Below are 20,912 nucleotides of genomic sequence, written 5' to 3'. Positions count from 1 at the left end.
TGCTCCCCATGTTGGAAAACCTCTACCTCACAAACTCAAATTCTTGGAATTTCTAATTTCCTTTAAGATTGAGATAAAATGCCATCCCCTAAAAGAGAACAAGGGCTGTTCACTGATTATTTCTTGCTTATGCCATGTGCCCATCTCAACTCATTTTTATATGTAGATTTATTTGATCATATAGTTTAGATTTTTCATCCTAATTCATTGTCCACAACATGTTACACCCTTCCCATTCACAACATTTATTTCTTCATTGCCCTTTAGGTTACCCTTAACTTCAATTCTTTGAAGACTACAATTTTCTATTACTTAAAGGCATATGACATCACTGGAACAATGTATACATTAAAATGATGGGCCTTTGGTTGAGGGGTTATCAGAGAGCATAGATATCATTAAAATTTCCAAATTTTTTATCTCCATAATAATTTTCATAAGGATAATACACACAATTTGTTGGTTATATAAACATTGTATTTAAAGAAACATTTCCTTCCATTAATCAAATGCTTTTCTCCATAGTTAACAAATGACAAGCATAATGGGAGATTATATTTTCTTTATCTTTCAATCAACTGTGAAGCTGTAAATATATAACATGCTATTTATTTCATTTCACAGAATCTGCCTCTTTCCTTTTCATATTTTCATCTAGGGTTCCTTGAAAAATTGTGTGTATTATTAGAGAAAAGCAAATTAAAACAACTCTGAGGCAACACCTCACACACCTCAGATTTTCTAAAGTGAGAGGAAAAGATAATAATAAATCTTGGAGGGATTGTGGAAAAACTGGGACACTAATAGGTTGTTGGTGGAGTTGTGAAATAGTTCAACCATTCTGGAGAACAATTTGGAACTATGCCCAATATTTCTTTAAATACAATGTTTATATAATCAACAAGTTTTTATATATGTAAAATTATATGATTCCTTGAAAGCTATTACAAAGTATAATTATGTTTGACATGTGAACAATTCTGCTCACCAAGGGTATGAACATTTTCATAGAGAATACATAATTCAGAACTTGTTGTGAATGGGCAGATTATTCCTTATAGATAATGAGGTACTACATATGCATCAATTTACATATAATGTGCTATTACTTATTCCAAGAACATTTCAGAATCATTAAATTAGATTTATAACTATTCAAGCTAAATTGGGCTAACAATCAATAAACAAAAAAACAAGCAATATGTAGTTGAAAGGACAATCAAAAACATTGACTCATTTGTATTTACATTATCTGAATAGAAGAATGAAGAAAGATGAATTACAGAAAGAGGAAATAATTAAGAAAGAGGAGCATGAATTATACAACAGAAACAGGGTAGTACTTTTAACGCCCCAAACTTCTCTCAAAAACAAAAAACCTCAAAAATAAAAAAATAAAATAAACCAAAAAAACCTAGTATTTGTTTGGGCAGTGCTATATGGCTATGAAAAGGGATTAGTAAAATATTCCAAAGGGGGGAAAAGTACAATTTAATCAGAGAGCAATAGAGAGAGGCATTCTGGATATAAGTAGGTGCCAGTATATAAGTGATACATCATCACTTGCTTGTGAAGGATTTTTAAAAAGTTTATATTTGATCCTAAAGGTAATAATTTGTGGTCACTGGAGTTTATTGCATGGGGCTTAAATCTATATAATACTATCCTTACCAATATGTTTTTAAAAATGAAATCATTAACATATTAAATTGTACCTCACAATATTATGAATCCTTTCTCTGTTATCAATCATTTATAACATTGGTCCCCATGGAAATAATTGGTCCATATAAAGGCATTTCACCTCAAACTATATTCGCCTGCCATATGGCAGGGCATGCCAGTATAATTTTCTGACATGCTCTACCTGATTGAAATAAGAGTATAAATTAAAGATTTCATCTCAAGAGATCTATGTTCAATTCTACCAAAAAACCTGATATCTGAGAGCATATCTTCCGGAAGAGATTGGGAGATTTAATTTTATTTGATTTCTAGTATTACTTGATATGATTTCTCAAAGTGTTGAATTGCTGTTGTATTTCTTTCCTTTTTCTTTTTAAAATTTTCAAGTACCAAGCTCATCTTTTAAAATAAGTTATTAGTGGAAAAGAAAAAAATCTAAAATTGTTATGCAATATATCCACCATAGTAATTTTTCCTACATCAAGTAGAAAAAAGGGAAAGTGCCTACCTCCTTCTGAAATAAGAATGTAGAAGTTTAATTCTGATAAATATTTTTACATAAGTGTTTAATTGAATAATTATAAATTGCAATTTACACTAGAATCTTAAGTTTCTGAATGCCCAATAATTACATGATTTGAGTTATACTCTATAATCATATGGCTTTCAAACCAATATTTCTTCCTTTTTCAAAACACATACTATACTGTCTATGTAATCTTTGACCTCATGGAGTTTACAATCAAGTAAAGTAAATTGAGGATTTGTAAATGGATAAATAAAACAATCTAGCTTATATTAAATGAGGCATAACTGATAAAATATAAAATAAGAAAGAAAATACAGGTAATGATTTAGGATATTGAGGTAGCTTGTGGTATAGTTGTTGGAGCACTGGCCTTAGAGTTAGGAAGATCTGAGGTCAAATCTGGGCTTATTTACTTCCATCTGGGAGGAAGAAGGAAGGCATCATTAAGGAAGTTACAGTTGAACTGAATCCCAAAATTAGATAGAATGTCAAAAGATGAAAATGAGAGGAAGACATTATTAGCACAGAGAAAAGTGTGGACTTCCAGCCAAGATGGCAGAAAGGAGACACATAGCTGTGTAAGCTCCACGTTTTCTCTCACTATCCATTTCATTACAAGCCTCTGAATTAATGCTTGACTGGGAAAAAAAAAAAAAAAACACAAATAGTTACCAAGAGAAGCCATCCTTGAGATTCGCCAGGAAAGGTCTGTTCTTGCTCGAGGGCGGGGACGGGTTTAGATCGGGCACAGGCTGAGGGCAGCGGCAGTGAGAGCATAGGAGCAGACTGGAGGGGGTGGGGTGTGATCTCAGCCATCTCTGCTGGGAGAGCTTTGCTACAGGATTGGATACTTTGCCCTGGCAGCAAGTCAGCAGCCCAGCAGAGAAGCTAAAAACACTGGGGGGTGAAGAATACAACCCCAAACAGCTGGAGAGTCTCGGGACCTGGCCACTGCTCCCCCACAGCACGTTCTTAGATCTCAGAGCGCAGGCTCAGCACAGTCCTGCTAGTGCCTCGCTGCTGCCCCCGCAGTCTGTAGAGGAAGCTCGGTAACACCACCCAGCCCCTCCCCCAAAAAAGCAGACTCCATTTAAGGGTTTTTTCTTTTTTTTTCTTTGCTAGTTTGTCTTTGATTCTTCTCTGACAAAATGAGCAAAAAATTGAAGGGGACTTTAACCTTTGACAGCTTCTATACAGATAGAGAGCAGACTCTAAATCCTGAGGAGACTAAAAACAGACTGTCTCCAGGTGAATCCCCAAAGGAGGAGATCATCTGTCCCTCAGCACAGATGAACCTCATAGAAGAAATTAAAAAGGCTCTCACAAGGGAGCTAGAAGAAAAATGGGAAAAGGAGAGGGAGGCTTGGCAAGAGAGTCTGGAGAAGTCGTCCCACTCACTTAAAGACAGAGTGGATAAAGAAATAAAATCCTTGGAAAATAGGATTAGTGAAATGGAAACAGAAAATAACTTTCTAAAAAACATAATTGGCAAAATGGAAAAAAAAATCCATAGAACAAAAGAACTCAATTGGACAATTAGAAAAAGATATTTAAAAAGTGAGTGAAGAAAATACTTCATTGAAAATCAGAACTGAAAAAAAAGAATTGAATGACTTGAGGAGACTTAGAAGAATCAGTCAAGCAAATCCAAAAAAATCAAACAATGGAAAAGAATGTGAAATACCTTCTTGGGAAAACAACAGACCTGGAAAACAGATCCAGGAGAGACAATCTGAGAATCATTGGACTCCCAGAAAAGAATGATGAAAAAAAGAGCATAGACACTATCTTCCAGGAAATTATCAAAGAGAACTGCCCAGAAGTCATAGAAACAGAGGGTAAAATAGACATTGAACGAATTCATCGATCACCTACTGAAAGGGATCCTAAAATCAAAACACCAAGAAATATAGTAGCCAAATGCCAGAACCCTCAGATGAAGGAAAAAAATACTGCAAGCAGCTAGAAAAACCCAATTCAAGTATCGAGGAGCCACCATAAGGATCACTCAGGATCTAGCAGTATCCACATTAAAGGATCGAAGGGCCTGGAATATGATATTCTGAAAGGCTAAGGAACTTGCTATGCAAACAAAAATACTTACCCAGCTAGAATGAGCATCTTTTTCCAGGGAAGAAGATGGACATTCAATGAAATAAGCAAATTTCACCTATTTCTGATGAAAAAACCAGAACTTAACAAAAAGTATTATCTACAAATATAGAACTCAAGAGAAATCTAAAAAGGTAAAGAGTAATCTTGGAAACTATATTTCTGCTATAAAGATGTATTAAGAATACATGTATACCTTGTTCTAGAAACTAGATGTGGAAAGGACATTGTACCAGAAAAAGAGAAGTGGGGGTACTACATCTCATGAAGAGGCAAAGGAAACCTATTATATATGAGAGAAAGAATGGAGGGGGATGAATATAGTGGGTATCTTACTGCCTTCAAAATTGGCTTTAAGAGAAAAAATTTAGACATATTCAATTTATGGTGAAACTTCTCCCACCTCATTGAAAAGTGAGAAGGGAAAAGTGAAAAGGGAAGGAATAAGCTAAGCAGAAGGGAATACGGAAACTGTGAGTGAAAGGAGTAAGATAGGGGGAGGAACTCTAAAGTGGGGAGAGGGATACTAAAAAGGGAGGGCTGTGAGAAGCAAGTGGTACTCACAAGCTTAATACCGGGAAGGGGGCTAAGGGGGAAAGAAGGGAGAAAAGCATAAACCGGGGTTAACAAGATGGCAAGTAATATAGAATTGGTAATTTTAACCATAAATGTGAATGGGGTAAACTCCCCCATAAAGAGGAAGCGGTTAGCAGAATGGATTAAAAGCCAGAATCCTACAAGATGTTGTTTACAGGAAACACACCTGAAGCAGGGAGATACATGCAGGTTAAAGGTAAAAGGTTGGAGCAAAATCTACTATGCTTCAGGTGAAGTCAAAAAAGTGGGGGTAGCCATCCTGATCTCAGATCAAGTTAAAGCAAAAATTGATCTGATTAAAAGAGATAAGGAAGGGCACTATATCTTGCTAAAGGGTAGCATGGATAATGAAGCAATATCAATATTAAACATATATGCACCAAGTGCTGTAGCATCTAAATTCTTAAAAGAGAAATGAAGAGAGCTGCAAGAAGAAATAGACAGCAAAACTATAATAGTGAGAGATCTCAACCTTGCACTCTCAGAATTAGATAAATCAAACCACAAAATAAATAAGAAAGAAGTCACAGAGGTAAATAGAATACTAGAAAAATTAGATATGATAGATCTCTGGAGAAAATGTAATGGAGACGGAAAGGAGTACACTTTCTTTTCAGCAGTTCATGGAACCTATATAAAAATTGACCATATATTAGGACATAAAAACCTCAAACTCAAATTCAGTAAGGCAGAAATAGTAAATGCATCCTTTTCAGACCATGATGCAATGAAAATTACATTCAACAAAAAGCCAGGGGAAAGTAGACCAAAAAATAATTGGAAACTAAACAATCTCATACTAAAGAATGATTGGGTAAAACAGCAAATCATAGACATAATTAATAACTTCACCCAAGAAAATGACAATAATGAGGCATCATACCAAAATGTATGGGATGCAGCCAAAGCGGTAATAAGGGGAAATTTCATATCTCTAGAGGCCTATTTGCATAAAATAGAGAAAGAGAAAGTCAATGAATTGGGCTTGCAATTAAAAATGCTAGAAAAGGAACAAATTAAAAGCCCCCAGTCAAACACTAAACTTGAAATTCTAAAAATAAAAGGAGAGATCAATAAATTTGAAAGTAAAAAACTATTGAATTAATTAATAAAACTAAGAGTTGGTTCTATGAAAAAACCAACAAAATGGACAAACCCTTAGTAAATCTGATTAAAAAAAGGAAAGAGGAAAATCAAATTGTTAGTCTTAAAAATGAAAAGGGAGAACTCGCCACTAATGAAGAGGAAATTAGAGCAATAATTAGGAGTTACTTTGCCCAACTTTATGCCAATAAATTCGATAACTTAAATGAAATAGAAGAATACCTCCAAAAAGATAGCTTGCCCAAACTAACAGAGGAAGAAGTAAATATCCTAAACAGTCCCATCTCAGAAAAAGAAATAGAACAAGCTATTAAACAACTCCCTAAGAAAAAATCCCCAGGACCAGATGGATTTACATGTGAATTCTACCAAACATTTAAAGAACAATTAACTCCAATGCTAAATAAACTATTTGAAAAAATAGGGATTGAAGGAGTCCTACCAAACTCCTTTTACTACAAGACATGGTACTGATACCAAAACCAGGTAAGTTGAAAACAGAGAAAGAAAATTATAGACCAATCTCCCTAATGAATATTGATGCTAAAATGTTAAATAAAATATTACAAAAAGATTACAGAAAATCATCCCTAGGATAATACACTATGACCAAGTTGGATTTATACCAGGAATGCAGGGCTGGTTCAATATTAGGAAAACTATTAGCATAATCGACTATATCAATAACCAACCAAACAAAAATCATATGATCATCTCAATAGATGCAGAAAAAGCATTTGATAACATCCAACATGCATTCCTAATAAAAACACTTGAGAACATAGGAATAAATGGACTTTTCCTTAAAATAGTCAGGAGCATATATTTAAAACTGTCAGTAAGCATCATATGCAATGTGGAAAAACTGGAACCTTTCCCAGTAATATCTGGAGTGAAGCAAGGTTCCCCACTATCACCATTATTATTCAATATTGTATTAGAAACACTATCCTCTGCAACAAGAGTCAAGAAAGCGATTAAATGAATTAGAGTAGGCAATGAGGAAACCAAACTATCACTCTTTGCAGATGATATGATGGTATACCTAGAGAACCCCTGAGATTCTACTAAAAAGCTATTAGAAATAATTCATAAATTTAGCAAAGTAGCAGGATAAAAAATAAATCCTCAGCATTTTTATACATCACCAACAAAATCCATCAGCAAGAGATACAAAGAGAAATTCCATTCAAAATAACTGTTGACAGCATAAAATATTTGGGGATCTATGTACTAAAGGAAAGTCAGGAATTATACGAGCAAAATTACAAAAAACTTTCCACACAAATAAAGTCAGACTTAAATAATTGGAAAAATATTAAGTGCTCTTGGATAGGTCGAGTGAATATAATAAAGATGACAATACTCCCTAAACCAATCTATTTATTTAGTGCTATACCAATCAGACTTCCAAGAAAATATTTTAATGATTTAGAAAAAATAACAACAAAATTCATGTGGGACAATAAAAAGTCGAGAATCTCAAGGGAATTAATGGGAAAAAAAATCAAATGAAGGTGGCCTAGCTGTACCTGATCTAAAATTATATTATAAAGCAGCAGTCACCAAAACCATTTGATATTGGCTAAGAAATAGATTAGTGGATCAGTGGAAAAGGTTAGGTTCACAAGACAGAATAGTCAACTATAGCAATCTAGTGTTTGACAAACCCAAAGATCCTAACTTTTGGGATAAGAATTAATTATTTGATAAAAACTGCTGGGATAACTGGAAATTAGTATGGCAGAAATTAGGCATGGACTCACATTTAACACCGTATACCAAGATAAAATCAAAATGGGTCCATGACCTAGACATAAAGAATGAGATTCTAAATAAATTAGAGGAACATAGAATAGTTTATCTCTCAGACTGGTGGAGGAGAAAGAAATTTGTGACCAAAGATGAACTAGAGACCATTACTGATCACAAAATAGAAAATTTTGATTATATCAAATTGAAAAGCCTTTGTACAAACAAAACTAATGCAAACAAGATTAGAAGGGAAGCAACAAACTGGAAAAACATCTTCACAGTTAAAGGTTCTGATAAAGGCCTCATTTCCAAACTATATAGAGAACTGACTCTAATTTATAAGAAATCAAGCCATTCTCCAATTGATAAATTGTCAAAGGATATGAACAGACAATTTTCAGATGATGAAATTGAAACTATTATCACTCATATGAAAGAGTGTTCCAAATCACTATTGATCAGAGAAATGCAAATTAAGACAACTCTGAGATACCACTACACACCTGTCAGATTGGCTAAGATGACAGGAAAAAATAATGATGAATGTTGAAGGGGATGCGGAAAAACTGGGACACTGAAACATTGTTGGTGGAGTTGTGAACGAATCCAACCATTCTGGAGAGCAATCTGGAATTTTGCCCAAAAAGTTATCAAACTGTGCATACCCTTTGAACCAGCAGTGTTACTTATGGGCTTATATCCCAAAGAAATACTAAGGAAGGGAAAAGGACCTGGATGTGCCAAAATGTTTGTGGCAGCCCTGTTTGTAGTGGCTAGAAACTGGAAATTGAAAAGATGCCCATCAATTGGAGAATGGCTGGGTAAATTGTGGTATATGAATATTATGGAATATTATTGTTCTGTAAGAAATGACCAGCATGATGAATACAGAGAGGCTTGGAGAGACTTACATGAACTGATGCTAAGTGAAATGAGCAGAACCAGGAGATCATTATACACTTCAACAACGATATTGTATGAGGATGTATTCTGATGGAAGTGGATTTCTTTGACAAAGATATCTAACTCAGTTTCAATTGATAAATGATGGACAGAAGCAGCTACACCCAAAGAAAGAACACTGGGAAATGAATGTAAACTATTTGCATTTTTGTTTTTCTTCCCGGGTTATTTTTACCTTCTGAATCCAATTCTCCCTGTGCAACAAGAGAACTGTTCGGTTCTGCAAACATATATTGTATCTAGGATATACTGCAACATATTTAACATATATAGGACTGTTTGCTATCTAGGGGAGGGGGTGGAGGGAGGGAGGGGAAAAATTGGAACAGAAGCGAGTGCAAGGGATAATGTTGTAAAAAAAATTACTCTGGCATGGGTTCTGTCAATAAAAAGTTATTATAAAATAAAATTAAAAAAAAAGAAAAGTGTGAAAAATAGTTGGAAGGTTGGAAAGCATGGAACATATCTGGGGAAAATGAACAATTGCTTGATAAGTGTTTAGATTACCTGAGGCAAGAACAGGGATGACTGATTTTCAATATCAAGCTTAGGAATTTAGATTTTATGTAGTAGGCAATAGAGAGCCATTGAAGATTTTTTGAGTAGTACAATGGCATAATCATATAATTACATCAGAAATTCAAACATCTATCCATCTCTAGCTAATTTTTTATGGCATAGTAAGGATTCCTTTGTAATAGTGAATTCAGTTCTAGAAACCATGTTTCTTGGAGGACATTGACAAACTAGAAACAATAAGACATTTGAAACTTGACTCTTTGAAAGAATTTGAGATTTTTATTGTTAAGAAACCTTGGTAGGTAGAGTGTGATCTGGGGAATAGATGCAAGATATGTTAGTTGTTTTCAAACTTTTGAAGATTTCTCACTTGGAAGAAATATCAGATTTCTTTTGTTTGATCTCAAAAGCAGAATTAAGATCAAAGGGTGAGAGTTATATCAAGACACATTTTTACTTAATCTAAGTAAAAAGAAATCTCTTGTAATTAGAGTTAAATCATAGTGAAATGGGTTATCTTGAATAAGTTTGCCAATTACTGCAATTTTTCAAGGGAAGACTTGGTTGATCATTTATCAAGGCTATTGCCAAGTAGATTAATATTTTAGGTATGTGGTACAAGACTAGGTTCCTAAAATTCCTTCTGTACTGAAGATCTGTGAAATTGCTTATTATATTAGTTGGAAGAATGATGGAATATTTGAGATACTCCTGCTCTGTTGGAAACTAATGATTTCTTCAGTCAGTCTTGGATATGAGTAATTCAAGTATCTTCAAAGTCAGGACTTTTTAACCTTTTTCCACTTGGGCACATTTTTTGCCTGAGAATTTTTAAGTGATTCCAGAATATAGGTATATAAAATAGACAGAGAAATTAAACATGTATTGATAATAAATCATAAGAAATTAATTTTAATTAATTACTTTAATTTAATTCTTTGTTACACATATAATTAATATATTAATTGCAAAAGCAAATCAGCATACCAATGAAATGGATGTGTATATTTTTATATAGGGAATTAAATCTTGGTGGAATATTTGATAATTTTTACTGTTAGCAAAGTTTCTTAATTTTCACATTCGGTTACTAGACCACAACTTAAGAAACTTTTTTCTAAATTACCCTAGAAATAATTTGTATGTTTGCTTGTAGAAAGAAAGAAGGGAAGATGAAAGGCGATTTGTTCCTAACAGAATTAAGAATGCCTAGATTTCTTGAATTGTGAGTGGTTAGCCTAGGACAGAATAACATTTTATAGTATAATTTGAGTTGGTGCCAGGTAGAAATTCAATTCAGTTTGAAGTCAGAAAGACACTGAAGAAAATAAGCTAAAGCTCATTTTTATTGACACAGAGAATGGATGGAAATTTAGTAAAATGCAATTTGAGATTATTTCAGCATAAACATTCTGGTAAACATCAAGGCTAAGCTATTTGAGAAATATATGCAATAGATTCACCAGCTAAAAGGACAGGGGAAGTATATTCAGAAGTAGAAGACATAAGGAACTTATGTTCAGTCTCTAGTTACCTTTTCCTAGGTAGGAGGCTAAGTGTATAGTATGTCCTCATGATATTCATTCTACATGACAAGGAACTGCTTTTCTTAAATACAGGTTTATTATTAAAGCCTGGAGCCTTTGAGAAATCTATGTAGCTGTTAACTGACAGAAACTTGCTAGCTAAAAGCAGGACTTCCTTGGTTTAAAAGATGTATGAATGTACATATATGCATACCATGTATGTGTGTATGCACAAATATATAAGTTTAAATGTCTATTAATTGACTAATTTTAAGTTTGAGGAAAGAATATAAAATGACAATACCCGCTAAAATTAATGAATTTTAAAAAATGGCTATGGGAAGGGATCCACAAGTTTCATCAGACTGCCAAAAGGGTCCATAACACAAAAAAAAATAGGAATCTAGGACTAAAAGATGTGAAATGAATAAGCACACTGAACCTTTCTGCCAGTCAATAGTGTAATCTCCCTTTAAAACTCCTTCTTTATGAATTTAGGCTATCTTATGGTGTCAAGGGTTCTTTCAGTACTTGTTTTAGAACATGTTCAGAACATGCTTTAATAGCATTTTCCCCCTTACTCATATCACCCACCTTAATGGCATCTTCGATCTCTTGTTAACTGCTAAGACCATTTTTCTTTGCTCAAAACTCTGTATGCTTTCGTCCCACTTTTAGCATCATAATAAAATCTTTGCCTCTTGATTTGGAGATGGTCTAAGCCTATGAATTCTTGTGAGACAGCTCATGACACTGGCCCATAACTCCAGTAAACTTTTGGGGTCCAACACTTCTGCATCCTAACATTTGGTGTCCAAACTCCGTTATTTATGGCCCTTATGAAGAGAATCATGAAATTATAAATTTGGGGGTTTCACACCTCCAAACCTTGTCATACACAGGTGTATGTATGTTTTATATGTATAATGTATACACACATAAAATCTCTAGTTCTTAACTTTGTGCTTCCATGGCAAGTATATCATTTGCTTGGGCATTATTACACATCTGTTAAGTCCGAGCTAGGTCTTTAGGGGGAGAAGTGAAGGAGACACACAAACTGCCACAAGGCTTCTGGATTCTCGAGTCCAAAGTCACCAACTTCTCTCCTCCTCCTCCTGCTGCAAAGTAACTCTGGCCTGTCCCACCCCACCCTCCAATCCTTGCCTAAGATTATTTTATTACCAAACATTGAGTAAGCACCAAATAGTGAGAAGAACCATCCAAAACATATGCTAATAGAGTCAGTGTCTCATATTGAATAGTTCATTAGCCTTAAGTGCTCAGTTGTCTGATTCTTGTACACCTTTTCATAGTTTTAGCCTTTTAAACACATCCATAATTCCGAATGTGTCTGATGATTTCACCTAAAATCATTAACTGATCTTCTTCTCAATACTTAATTGCCTACAATTACACTTACAATTACAATTGTTACACCTGGTATTCAATGTACTCATTCATTTCACATCTTTTAGTCCTGGATTCTTAATATTTTTTGTGTTATGGACCCTTTTGGCAGTCTGGTGAATCATGTGGACCTCTTCTCATAGATGTTTTTTAAAAATTCATAAATTAAAATACATAGGATCAAAAATGAGATCACTTGTATTGAAAGATTCATTAAAGATATATATACATATATAGACATATCTATTATAAAATAATATAACATATAAATAAGAATTCTTAGACCCCCATATTAAGAATCTTTGTTTTTACTCACCCTTCTTAATTTTACAAAAAAGGTTGTCCCCCTCCTTGAGGTTAATAATAGCTCCCATTTGTATAACTCTCTAAGGTTTGCCAAATGCTTTATATATGTTATCCTACTTCTTTTACTCATCACTAAAAGGTAGGGAGCTATTATTATCACATTTGATTGATTAGAAAATTGAGACCAAAAGGGGTTAAAAGACTTGTTTATGGTCACCCAGCTGGTTGGTGACAGAGCTTTATTTAGAACACAGGTACTTATGTTCAGTCTCTAGTTACCTTTTCCTAGGTAGGAGGCTAAGTGTATAGTATGTCCTCATGATATTCGTTCTACATGCCAAGGAACTGCTTTTCTTAAATACAAGTTTATTATTAAAGCCTGGAGCCTTTGAGAAATCTATGTAGCTGTTAACTGACAGAAACTTGCTAGCTAAAAGCAGGACTTCCTTGGTTTAAAAGATGTATGAATGTACATATATGCATACCATGTATGTGTGTATGCACAAATATATAAGTTTAAATGTCTATTAATTGACTAATTTTAAGTTTGAGGAAAGAATATAAAATGACAATACCCGCTAAAATTAATGAATTTTAAAAAATGGCTATGGGAAGGGATCCACAAGTTTCATCAGACTGCCAAAAGGGTCCATAACACAAAAAAATAATAGGACTCTAGGACTAAAAGATGTGAAATGAATAAGCACACTGAACCTTTCTGCCAGTCAATAGTGTAATCTCCCTTTAAAACTCCTTCTTTATGAATTTAGGCTATCTTATGGTGTCAAGGGTTCTTTCAGTACTTGTTTTAGAACATGTTCAGAACATGCTTTAATAGCATTTTCCCCCTTACTCATATCACCCACCTTAATGGCATCTTCGATCTCTTGTTAACTGCTAAGACCATTTTTCTTTGCTCAAAACTCTGTATGCTTTCGTCCCACTTTTAGCATCATAATAAAATCTTTGCCTCTTGATTTGGAGATGGTCTAAGCCTATGAATTCTTGTGAGACAGCTCATGACACTGGCCCATAACTCCAGTAAACTTTTGGGGTCCAACACTTCTGCATCCTAACATTTGGTGTCCAAACTCCGTTATTTATGGCCCTTATGAAGAGAATCATGAAATTATAAATTTGGGGGTTTCACACCTCCAAACCTTGTCATACACAGGTGTATGTATGTTTTATATGTATAATGTATACACACATAAAATCTCTAGTTCTTAACTTTGTGCTTCCATGGCAAGTATATCATTTGCTTGGGCATTATTACACATCTGTTAAGTCCGAGCTAGGTCTTTAGGGGGAGAAGTGAAGGAGACACACAAACTGCCACAAGGCTTCTGGATTCTCGAGTCCAAAGTCACCAACTTCTCTCCTCCTCCTCCTGCTGCAAAGTAACTCTGGCCTGTCCCACCCCACCCTCCAATCCTTGCCTAAGATTATTTTATTACCAAACATTGAGTAAGCACCAAATAGTGAGAAGAACCATCCAAAACATATGCTAATAGAGTCAGTGTCTCATATTGAATAGTTCATTAGCCTTAAGTGCTCAGTTGTCTGATTCAAGTACACCTTTTCATAGTTTTAGCCTTTTAAACACATCCATAATTCCGAATGTGTCTGATGATTTCACCTAAAATCATTAACTGATCTTCTTCTCAATACTTAATTGCCTACAATTACACTTACAATTGTTACACCTGGTATTCAATGTACTCATTCATTTCACATCTTTTAGTCTTGGATTCTTAATATTTTTTGTGTTATGGACCCTATTGGCAGTCTGGTGAATCATGTGGACCTCTTCTCATAGATGTTTTTTAAAAATTCATAAATTAAAATACATAGGATCAAAAATGAGATCACTTGTATTGAAAGATTCATTAAAGATATATATATATACATATATAGACATATCTATTATAAAATAATATAACATATAAATAAGAATTCTTAGACCCCCATATTAAGAATCTTTGTTTTTACTCACCCTTCTTAATTTAACAAAAAAGGTTGTCCGCCTCCTTGAGGTTAATAATAGCTCCCATTTGTATAACTCTCTAAGGTTTGCCAAATGCTTTGTATATGTTATCCTACTTCCTTTACTCATCACTAAAAGGTAGGGAGCTATTATTATCACATTTGATTGATTAGAAAATTGAGACCAAAAGGGGTTAAAAGACTTGTTTATGGTCACCCAGCTGGTTGGTGACAGAGCTTTATTTAGAACACAGGTACTTAGATATCAGATGCAGAGCTTTTATTACTCCAGAGGTAAGATTTCCAAGCAGTGTCACCTCCTGCAGGTAATCTTTGATGATCCACACAGTTATTAGGAATCACTCCTTCCAGACATTATTTTATCTATATTTGGACGAACATATGCCTAAATCAGGGCCGTTAGGTATTTGTATTGTACAATATTATTATTCTGATTACATAATCAGAATACTCGCTACCCTACAAGATTTTTATTGAGACAAATAAGGCGTTTTGAATACAAAATGCTATATAAATGCTGCTGCTGCTATTGTGTCCCCAAAGGAGAATGTAAGCTCAATGAGGACAGGGGCAAATTTTTTTTGTCTTTGTATCTTGTATCTTCACTGCCCATATAATATCAGTAACGAGTAAACGAGATTAAAGATTTACTAGTACTTTTCAACCAATTATGTATTTATTTTGGGCAGACATCAGGGCCTTCGATTTCATGGGTGTAAGGACTCCCCGTTCCAAAGCAAAATGGATTGATATTCTTCGCCAATTTCCTGGGGGCAATTAGAAATCAAATCGGAGATCATACACTACCTTAGATCAGAAAGCATACTTGAATTTCAGTATTTCTGACTACAAAATAGTCTTTTTCTAAGATCACACTTCTCCTTGACCCATGCAAGTAGAAAGCACTTAACAAATGTTTTGAGTCGCATTAAAATGGAATTATATTGTACTGAATTGAATTTTCCTTTTATTTTCCCCAAGAAAGAGCGTCGCAGGTGCCACGGGAACCTGCGGAGCTCGCACAGATAACTCTGGGCATGCTCAGTGGCGAGGGCAGGTTGCCTAGAAAGAGGAAGAGGCAGCGCTCAGTGGATGCTTCTCCTCCCGGGTTCGTTGCAGACCCGAGCCTCGAGTTGCGGAGGAGGGGTCGCCGAAGCCAACCCCAAGCTGGGCCTTGAGTGTCATTGCAGCTGCGACCGCAAGCACCCCGCCCCTCGGCACAGCCATGGGGAACATGCCTTCCGCGGTGAAGCACTGTCTGAGTTACCAGCATCTTCTCCGGGAACATCTCGGAGTCGGAGACACAGTGGCTGGGGCGCTCGAGCCCGCGCAGGTACTAGCGTGCGGCCCCACCCCTATCCCACTGGGGAGATGCTCCGTTCGCCCCTCCCCCACCCAACTGCCTCCTTCCAGGCACGACCTCCCCCTAGTCCTTCCTCCCTTCTCCTGGCGAAGGGCTCTTTTAGCCTTTGCTGCTTTTGCAGAGGTTGCTGTCCTGCCAGGCCCCACCCTGACTTGTCTCTCCGTGTTTTTCCTGCTTACCACATAACTTCTTCCTATTAGTGGTCACAGGTGAACCTTATTGAGTCTCCCCCTTACCTCCCCCCCTCCCCCCCAAAAAAAGTTCTCCTGGGCATGATCGTCTACCCAATTTTCCATGTTCGTGTTCTTTGTTATGTCACTGCTGGGGCATGTTATGCAATGCCATGCCCTTTGTGTAACACAAGACATTGCTCTCATCCCAGTCCCCTAGGCAAGTAATAGAGACTTTAGAGTCATTTTATATTAAGGGAGAAAAGGAAATGAAGACAAAATTAAAGGTTATGGAAACAAGCTAAATTCAAATTGTACTGTGTGATATTATTTTATTCATGGGCAGGATATTTCCTTTGTGTCCATAAAGAGTAAAAAGATGATAGGAATTTAACTCAGGATTGCAGACTGTAGAATCTTACTTCAAATCTTTCCTGACCATCCATTGTTATATAAAAGTCAAATAGCTGTTATCCATGTCGAATGCCATTTGTAAAAGGCTTATCTTCAGTGTATTCACATAAGCCCCCTATTAGGACTAGGAGTAGTATTTCAAGGAGAAAAACATATGTATGGAAATGTTTTTTTCTTAAAATGCAAGCTGAAATGATAGGGGAATGAAAGCACATTATGTAGGTCAATTATCATGTAAAATATACGCAAGTTACAGATACCAGGAGACTATAGCTTTTTAATTCTCCTGGTTTGCAGCAATAATGTGAAACAAAATCTTAACTAGATTTCTAAGGAGATTTTTATTAGCCTTATTAATTATTAACATTGAGGAAATATAGTTTGATTTCAATAATCACAGATATGTAACTGTATCAGGACAATTAGCCATTTGTATTTTAATTTCATAACCCATTTTAATAAGGATGGTCTTGACAAAATACTATTTTTGACTGCACTAATTCAGATGATGTTGGGTACAAATTCAGTTTTCTGTTGCCTATGAATCCTTTCTTCCTTCCTTCCTTTTTTCCTTCCCTCCTTCCTTCCTTCCTTCCTTCCTTCCTTCCTTCCTTCCTTCCTTCCTTCCTTCCTTCTTCCTTCCTTCCTTCCTTCTTCCTTCCTTCCTCCCTTCCTTCCTTCCTTCCTTCCTTCCTTCCTTCCTTCCTCCCTTCCTCCCTCCCTTCCTTTCTCCTTCCCTTCTTTCCTTCCTCCCTCCCTTCCTTTCTCCTTCCCTTCCTTCCTTCCTCCCTCCCTCTCTCTCTCCCTTTTCTTCCTTCTTTCTTTCCTTCCCTCTTCCCTTCCTCCCTCCCTCCCTTCTTTACCTTCTCTCTCTCTCTCTCTCTCTCTCTCTCTCTCTCTCTCTCTCTCTCTCTCTCTCTCTCTCTCTCTTCAGGGAAATGAATTAAATGGCTTGTCCAAGGTCACAGAATAAAATGGGGATAATAGTATCTACCTCCCTAGGTTGTGAAGATGAAATGAAATAATAATTATAAAGTATTTAGCACAGTGCCTGGCTAATAGTAGTGTTATATAAATGTTAGGTATTAGTATTATTAACCCAACTCTTCTATTTTAAAATCCACTGATTATAACAAGATCAAGAAAACTTTTTGAGCCTCTTTGGAGAAAAGAGAATTGATAAATAATGAAAACAGTGAATATGTTTTTACCTGGAATCTATGTTCTTATTTCTTTTTTTTTTTTAAATTTTTTATTTAATAATTACATTATATTGACACTCATTTCTGTTCCGATTTTTTTTCCCCTCCCTCCCTCCACCCCCTCCCCTAGATGGCAAGCAGTCCTTTATATGTTGGATATGTTGCAGTATATCCTAGATACAATATATGTTTGCAGAACCGAACAGTTCTCTTGTTGCATAGGGAGAATTGGATTCAGAAGGTATAAATAATCCGGGAAGAAAAACAAAAATGCAGATAGTTCACATTCGTTTCCCAGTGTTCTTTCTTTGGGTGTAGCTGCTTTTGTCCGTCATTTATCAATTGAAACTCAGGTCTCTTTGTCAAAGAAATCCACTTCCATCAAAATATGTCCTCATACAATATCGTTGTCGAAGTGTATAATGATCTCCTGGTTCTGCTCATTTCACTTAGCATCAGTTCATGTAGGTCTCTCCAAGCCTCTCTGTATTCATCCTGCTGGTCATTTCTTACAGAACAATAATATTCCATAACTTTCATATACCACAATTTACCCAGCCATTCTCCAATTGATGGGCATCCATTCATTTTCCAGTTTCTAGCCACTACAAACAGGGCTGCTACAAACATTTTGGCACATACAGGTCCCTTTCCCTTCTTTAGTATTTCTTTGGGATATAAGCCCAATAGAAACACTGCTGGATCAAAGGATATGCACATTTTGATAATTTTTTGGGCATAATTCCAGATTGCTCTCCAGAATGGTTGGATTCGTTCACAACTCCACCAACAATGCATTAGTGTCCCAGTTTTCCCGCATCCCCTCCAACATTCATCATTATTTTTTCCTGTCATCTTAGCCAATCTGACAGGTGTGTAGTGGTATCTCAGAGTTGTCTTAATTTGCATTTCTCTGATCAATAATGATTTGGAACACTCTTTCATATGAGTGGTAATAGTTTCAATCTCATCCTCTGAAAATTGTCTGTTCATATCCTTTGACCATTTATCAATTGGAGAATGGCTTGATTTCTTATAAATTTGAGTCAGTTCTCTATATATTTTGGAAATGAGGCCTTTATCAGAACCTTTAACTGTGAAAATGTTTTCCCAGTTTGTTGCTTCCCTTCTAATCTTGTTTGCATTAGTTTTATTTGTACAAAGGCTTTTTAATTTGATGTAATCGAAATTTTCTATTCTGTGATCAGTAATGGTCTCTAGTTCATCTTTGGTCACAAATTTCTTTCTCCTCCACAAGTCTGAGAGATAAACTATTCTATGTTCCTCTAATTTATTTATAATCTCGTTCTTTATGCCTAGGTCATAGACCCATTTTGATCTTATCTTGGTATATGGTGTTAAGTGTGGGTCCATGCCTAATTTCTGCCATACTAATTTCATATGTTCTTATTTCTGACAATTGAAGATATTCAGTCTTATTTACATTTCCATATCTTTACCTATAAATTGATCTTCTCATCATATGTAGAAATGATAAATTCCAAAAGGAAAAAAAAAAAAGAACAAGGAAGGTGGTGGGGAATGTTTCAGACTCAGTGGGTTTAGTGGTACTTTCTATTAAAATGATCAAATTTTCCATATTCTTATTTTGTGGATAATTTGAGTCAGTTTTTACAATTAATTCCAAATAGATTTGTAAATTTGAAAAACAATATCTTGACCCATCATGTGTATTTTAGTCATTTTAGCAGTTATGTTATTTTATAATTTCTACTACTAAGATGGCACAGCAACAGCAACAGCTGCTGCTGCTACTATGACTTCTACTACTACTATGACAACTACTATCACTATCTCTATCACTTCTACTACTTTGGCTTTTGCTGCTGCTGTTGCCACTATTATTATGATTACATTATAAAAATGCTTTGCACACATTTTTCCATTTGATTCTAATAATAACACAGTGAATTAAGGATCATAGATCTTCTCTCCTATTTTACAAATGAGGAAACAATATCAAAAAACATTATTTGCTTATTGCCCCACAGCTAGTAAGATATAAGAAGGCAAAAAGTGAATCAGAGGCATGTATCATTATGTCACAAGTATCATTATGTACATGGGAAGAGAGAGTACATAAAAAACTGGAAAGGTGGGAATGACAGAAAGACACCATGTTGTAGATAGGAAAATGAAAACACACACACAAATTATAAAGCAATTTTAGCACCGACATATATGTTAAAAATGTTTCCTTGACCATTTTAATATCTCTGAAAGATAAAATATAGTAAAGGCAAAGTGAATTCAAATGTGAAGGAATTAGTTGCGTGTAGATAGTAGGTGAGCCAGAATGAAAATTCAGGTTCGTTGATGCCAAATTTAGTGCTTTTCCCATAAGCATACCCTTTCTTTCTGTGACAGAATTGTATCAAACATCATTTCTCATAGCCTCAGATGGCTTTACAGATTAGTATTTTTAAACTAATTTGGGAACTTGGGATTCCTAAGCGTCCTTGGTGGTTCATGGAGAGGTCTCTCCAAATATTTACAGGTCAAGAGCTGGTGTATCTATGGAATAATGATGGAGTAGGAATGTTCCAAGGGGAAAGAAATAGAAAACGAGGATTCTTTCCACTGAAAATGAATCAAAAAACTTTAGTCATAGGTCTAAGGGGATAACAAAAATTTAGGAAGGGGAAAAACATAACATTGGGGATTTTGATAGACCTATAAAATAACTATGGTGTTTCAGCATTAAATAATTCAAGCTTTTCTTATCCTAGACAATATTTTCTTAGACAGCCAGGGTCTCCTTCAAAACACAAGCATCCAACTGTTTGTATAGTATAAACCTTCAGAGTAAAATTATTTTTTCATTACAATAGTTTTCCTAACAGCCTTTTAGATAATGTGGTATTGAAGATGCTTGGTTTAGTCTGAAATATTAAACGTTAGGCTGAACTATTTATGATTATGGAACACTCAGTATTTATTTATTTTTCTATAAATGCACATGATGGCTCTATTTATATATCATGATTCTCAGAGTGAGTACAAGACTATTTCAGTATCTTGATGAATGACAGAAAGACACCATATTGTAGATAGGGAAATGAAAATATGGACAGTGATTCAGTTGTACATCAGGATGACTTGTGTTACCCAGTGAAGGTATGTTTCTACACACACATATACATATATACACAAATATATAAACATATATGAATAAATTAATGGAAGAGTATTTAGTGCTTACTCTGTGCAAAACACTGTTCTCAATGC

The 20,912-nt window shown here is 35.2% G+C and overlaps 1 protein-coding gene across 1 annotated transcript in view; it reads left to right on the top strand.

The window, feature by feature from the left end:
* Nucleotides 1-15,559: 15,559 nt before the first annotated feature.
* The window catches only part of HMGCLL1 (3-hydroxymethyl-3-methylglutaryl-CoA lyase like 1), a 245,224-nt gene continuing 239,871 nt past the window's right edge, over nt 15,560-20,912 (top strand). The window contains exon 1 of the mRNA XM_051997181.1: nt 15,560-15,847. Coding sequence (XP_051853141.1) covers nt 15,740-15,847 — 108 coding nt within the window. The 5' untranslated portion in view covers nt 15,560-15,739. The remainder of the gene's footprint in view (nt 15,848-20,912) is intronic.

This window comes from Antechinus flavipes, chromosome 4, assembly GCF_016432865.1.
Source record: "Antechinus flavipes isolate AdamAnt ecotype Samford, QLD, Australia chromosome 4, AdamAnt_v2, whole genome shotgun sequence".
Classification (NCBI taxonomy): Eukaryota; Metazoa; Chordata; class Mammalia; order Dasyuromorphia; family Dasyuridae; genus Antechinus; species Antechinus flavipes.
The sequence above is the reverse complement of the archived record's forward strand: the minus strand, read 5'-3'. Positions and strand labels throughout refer to the sequence as shown.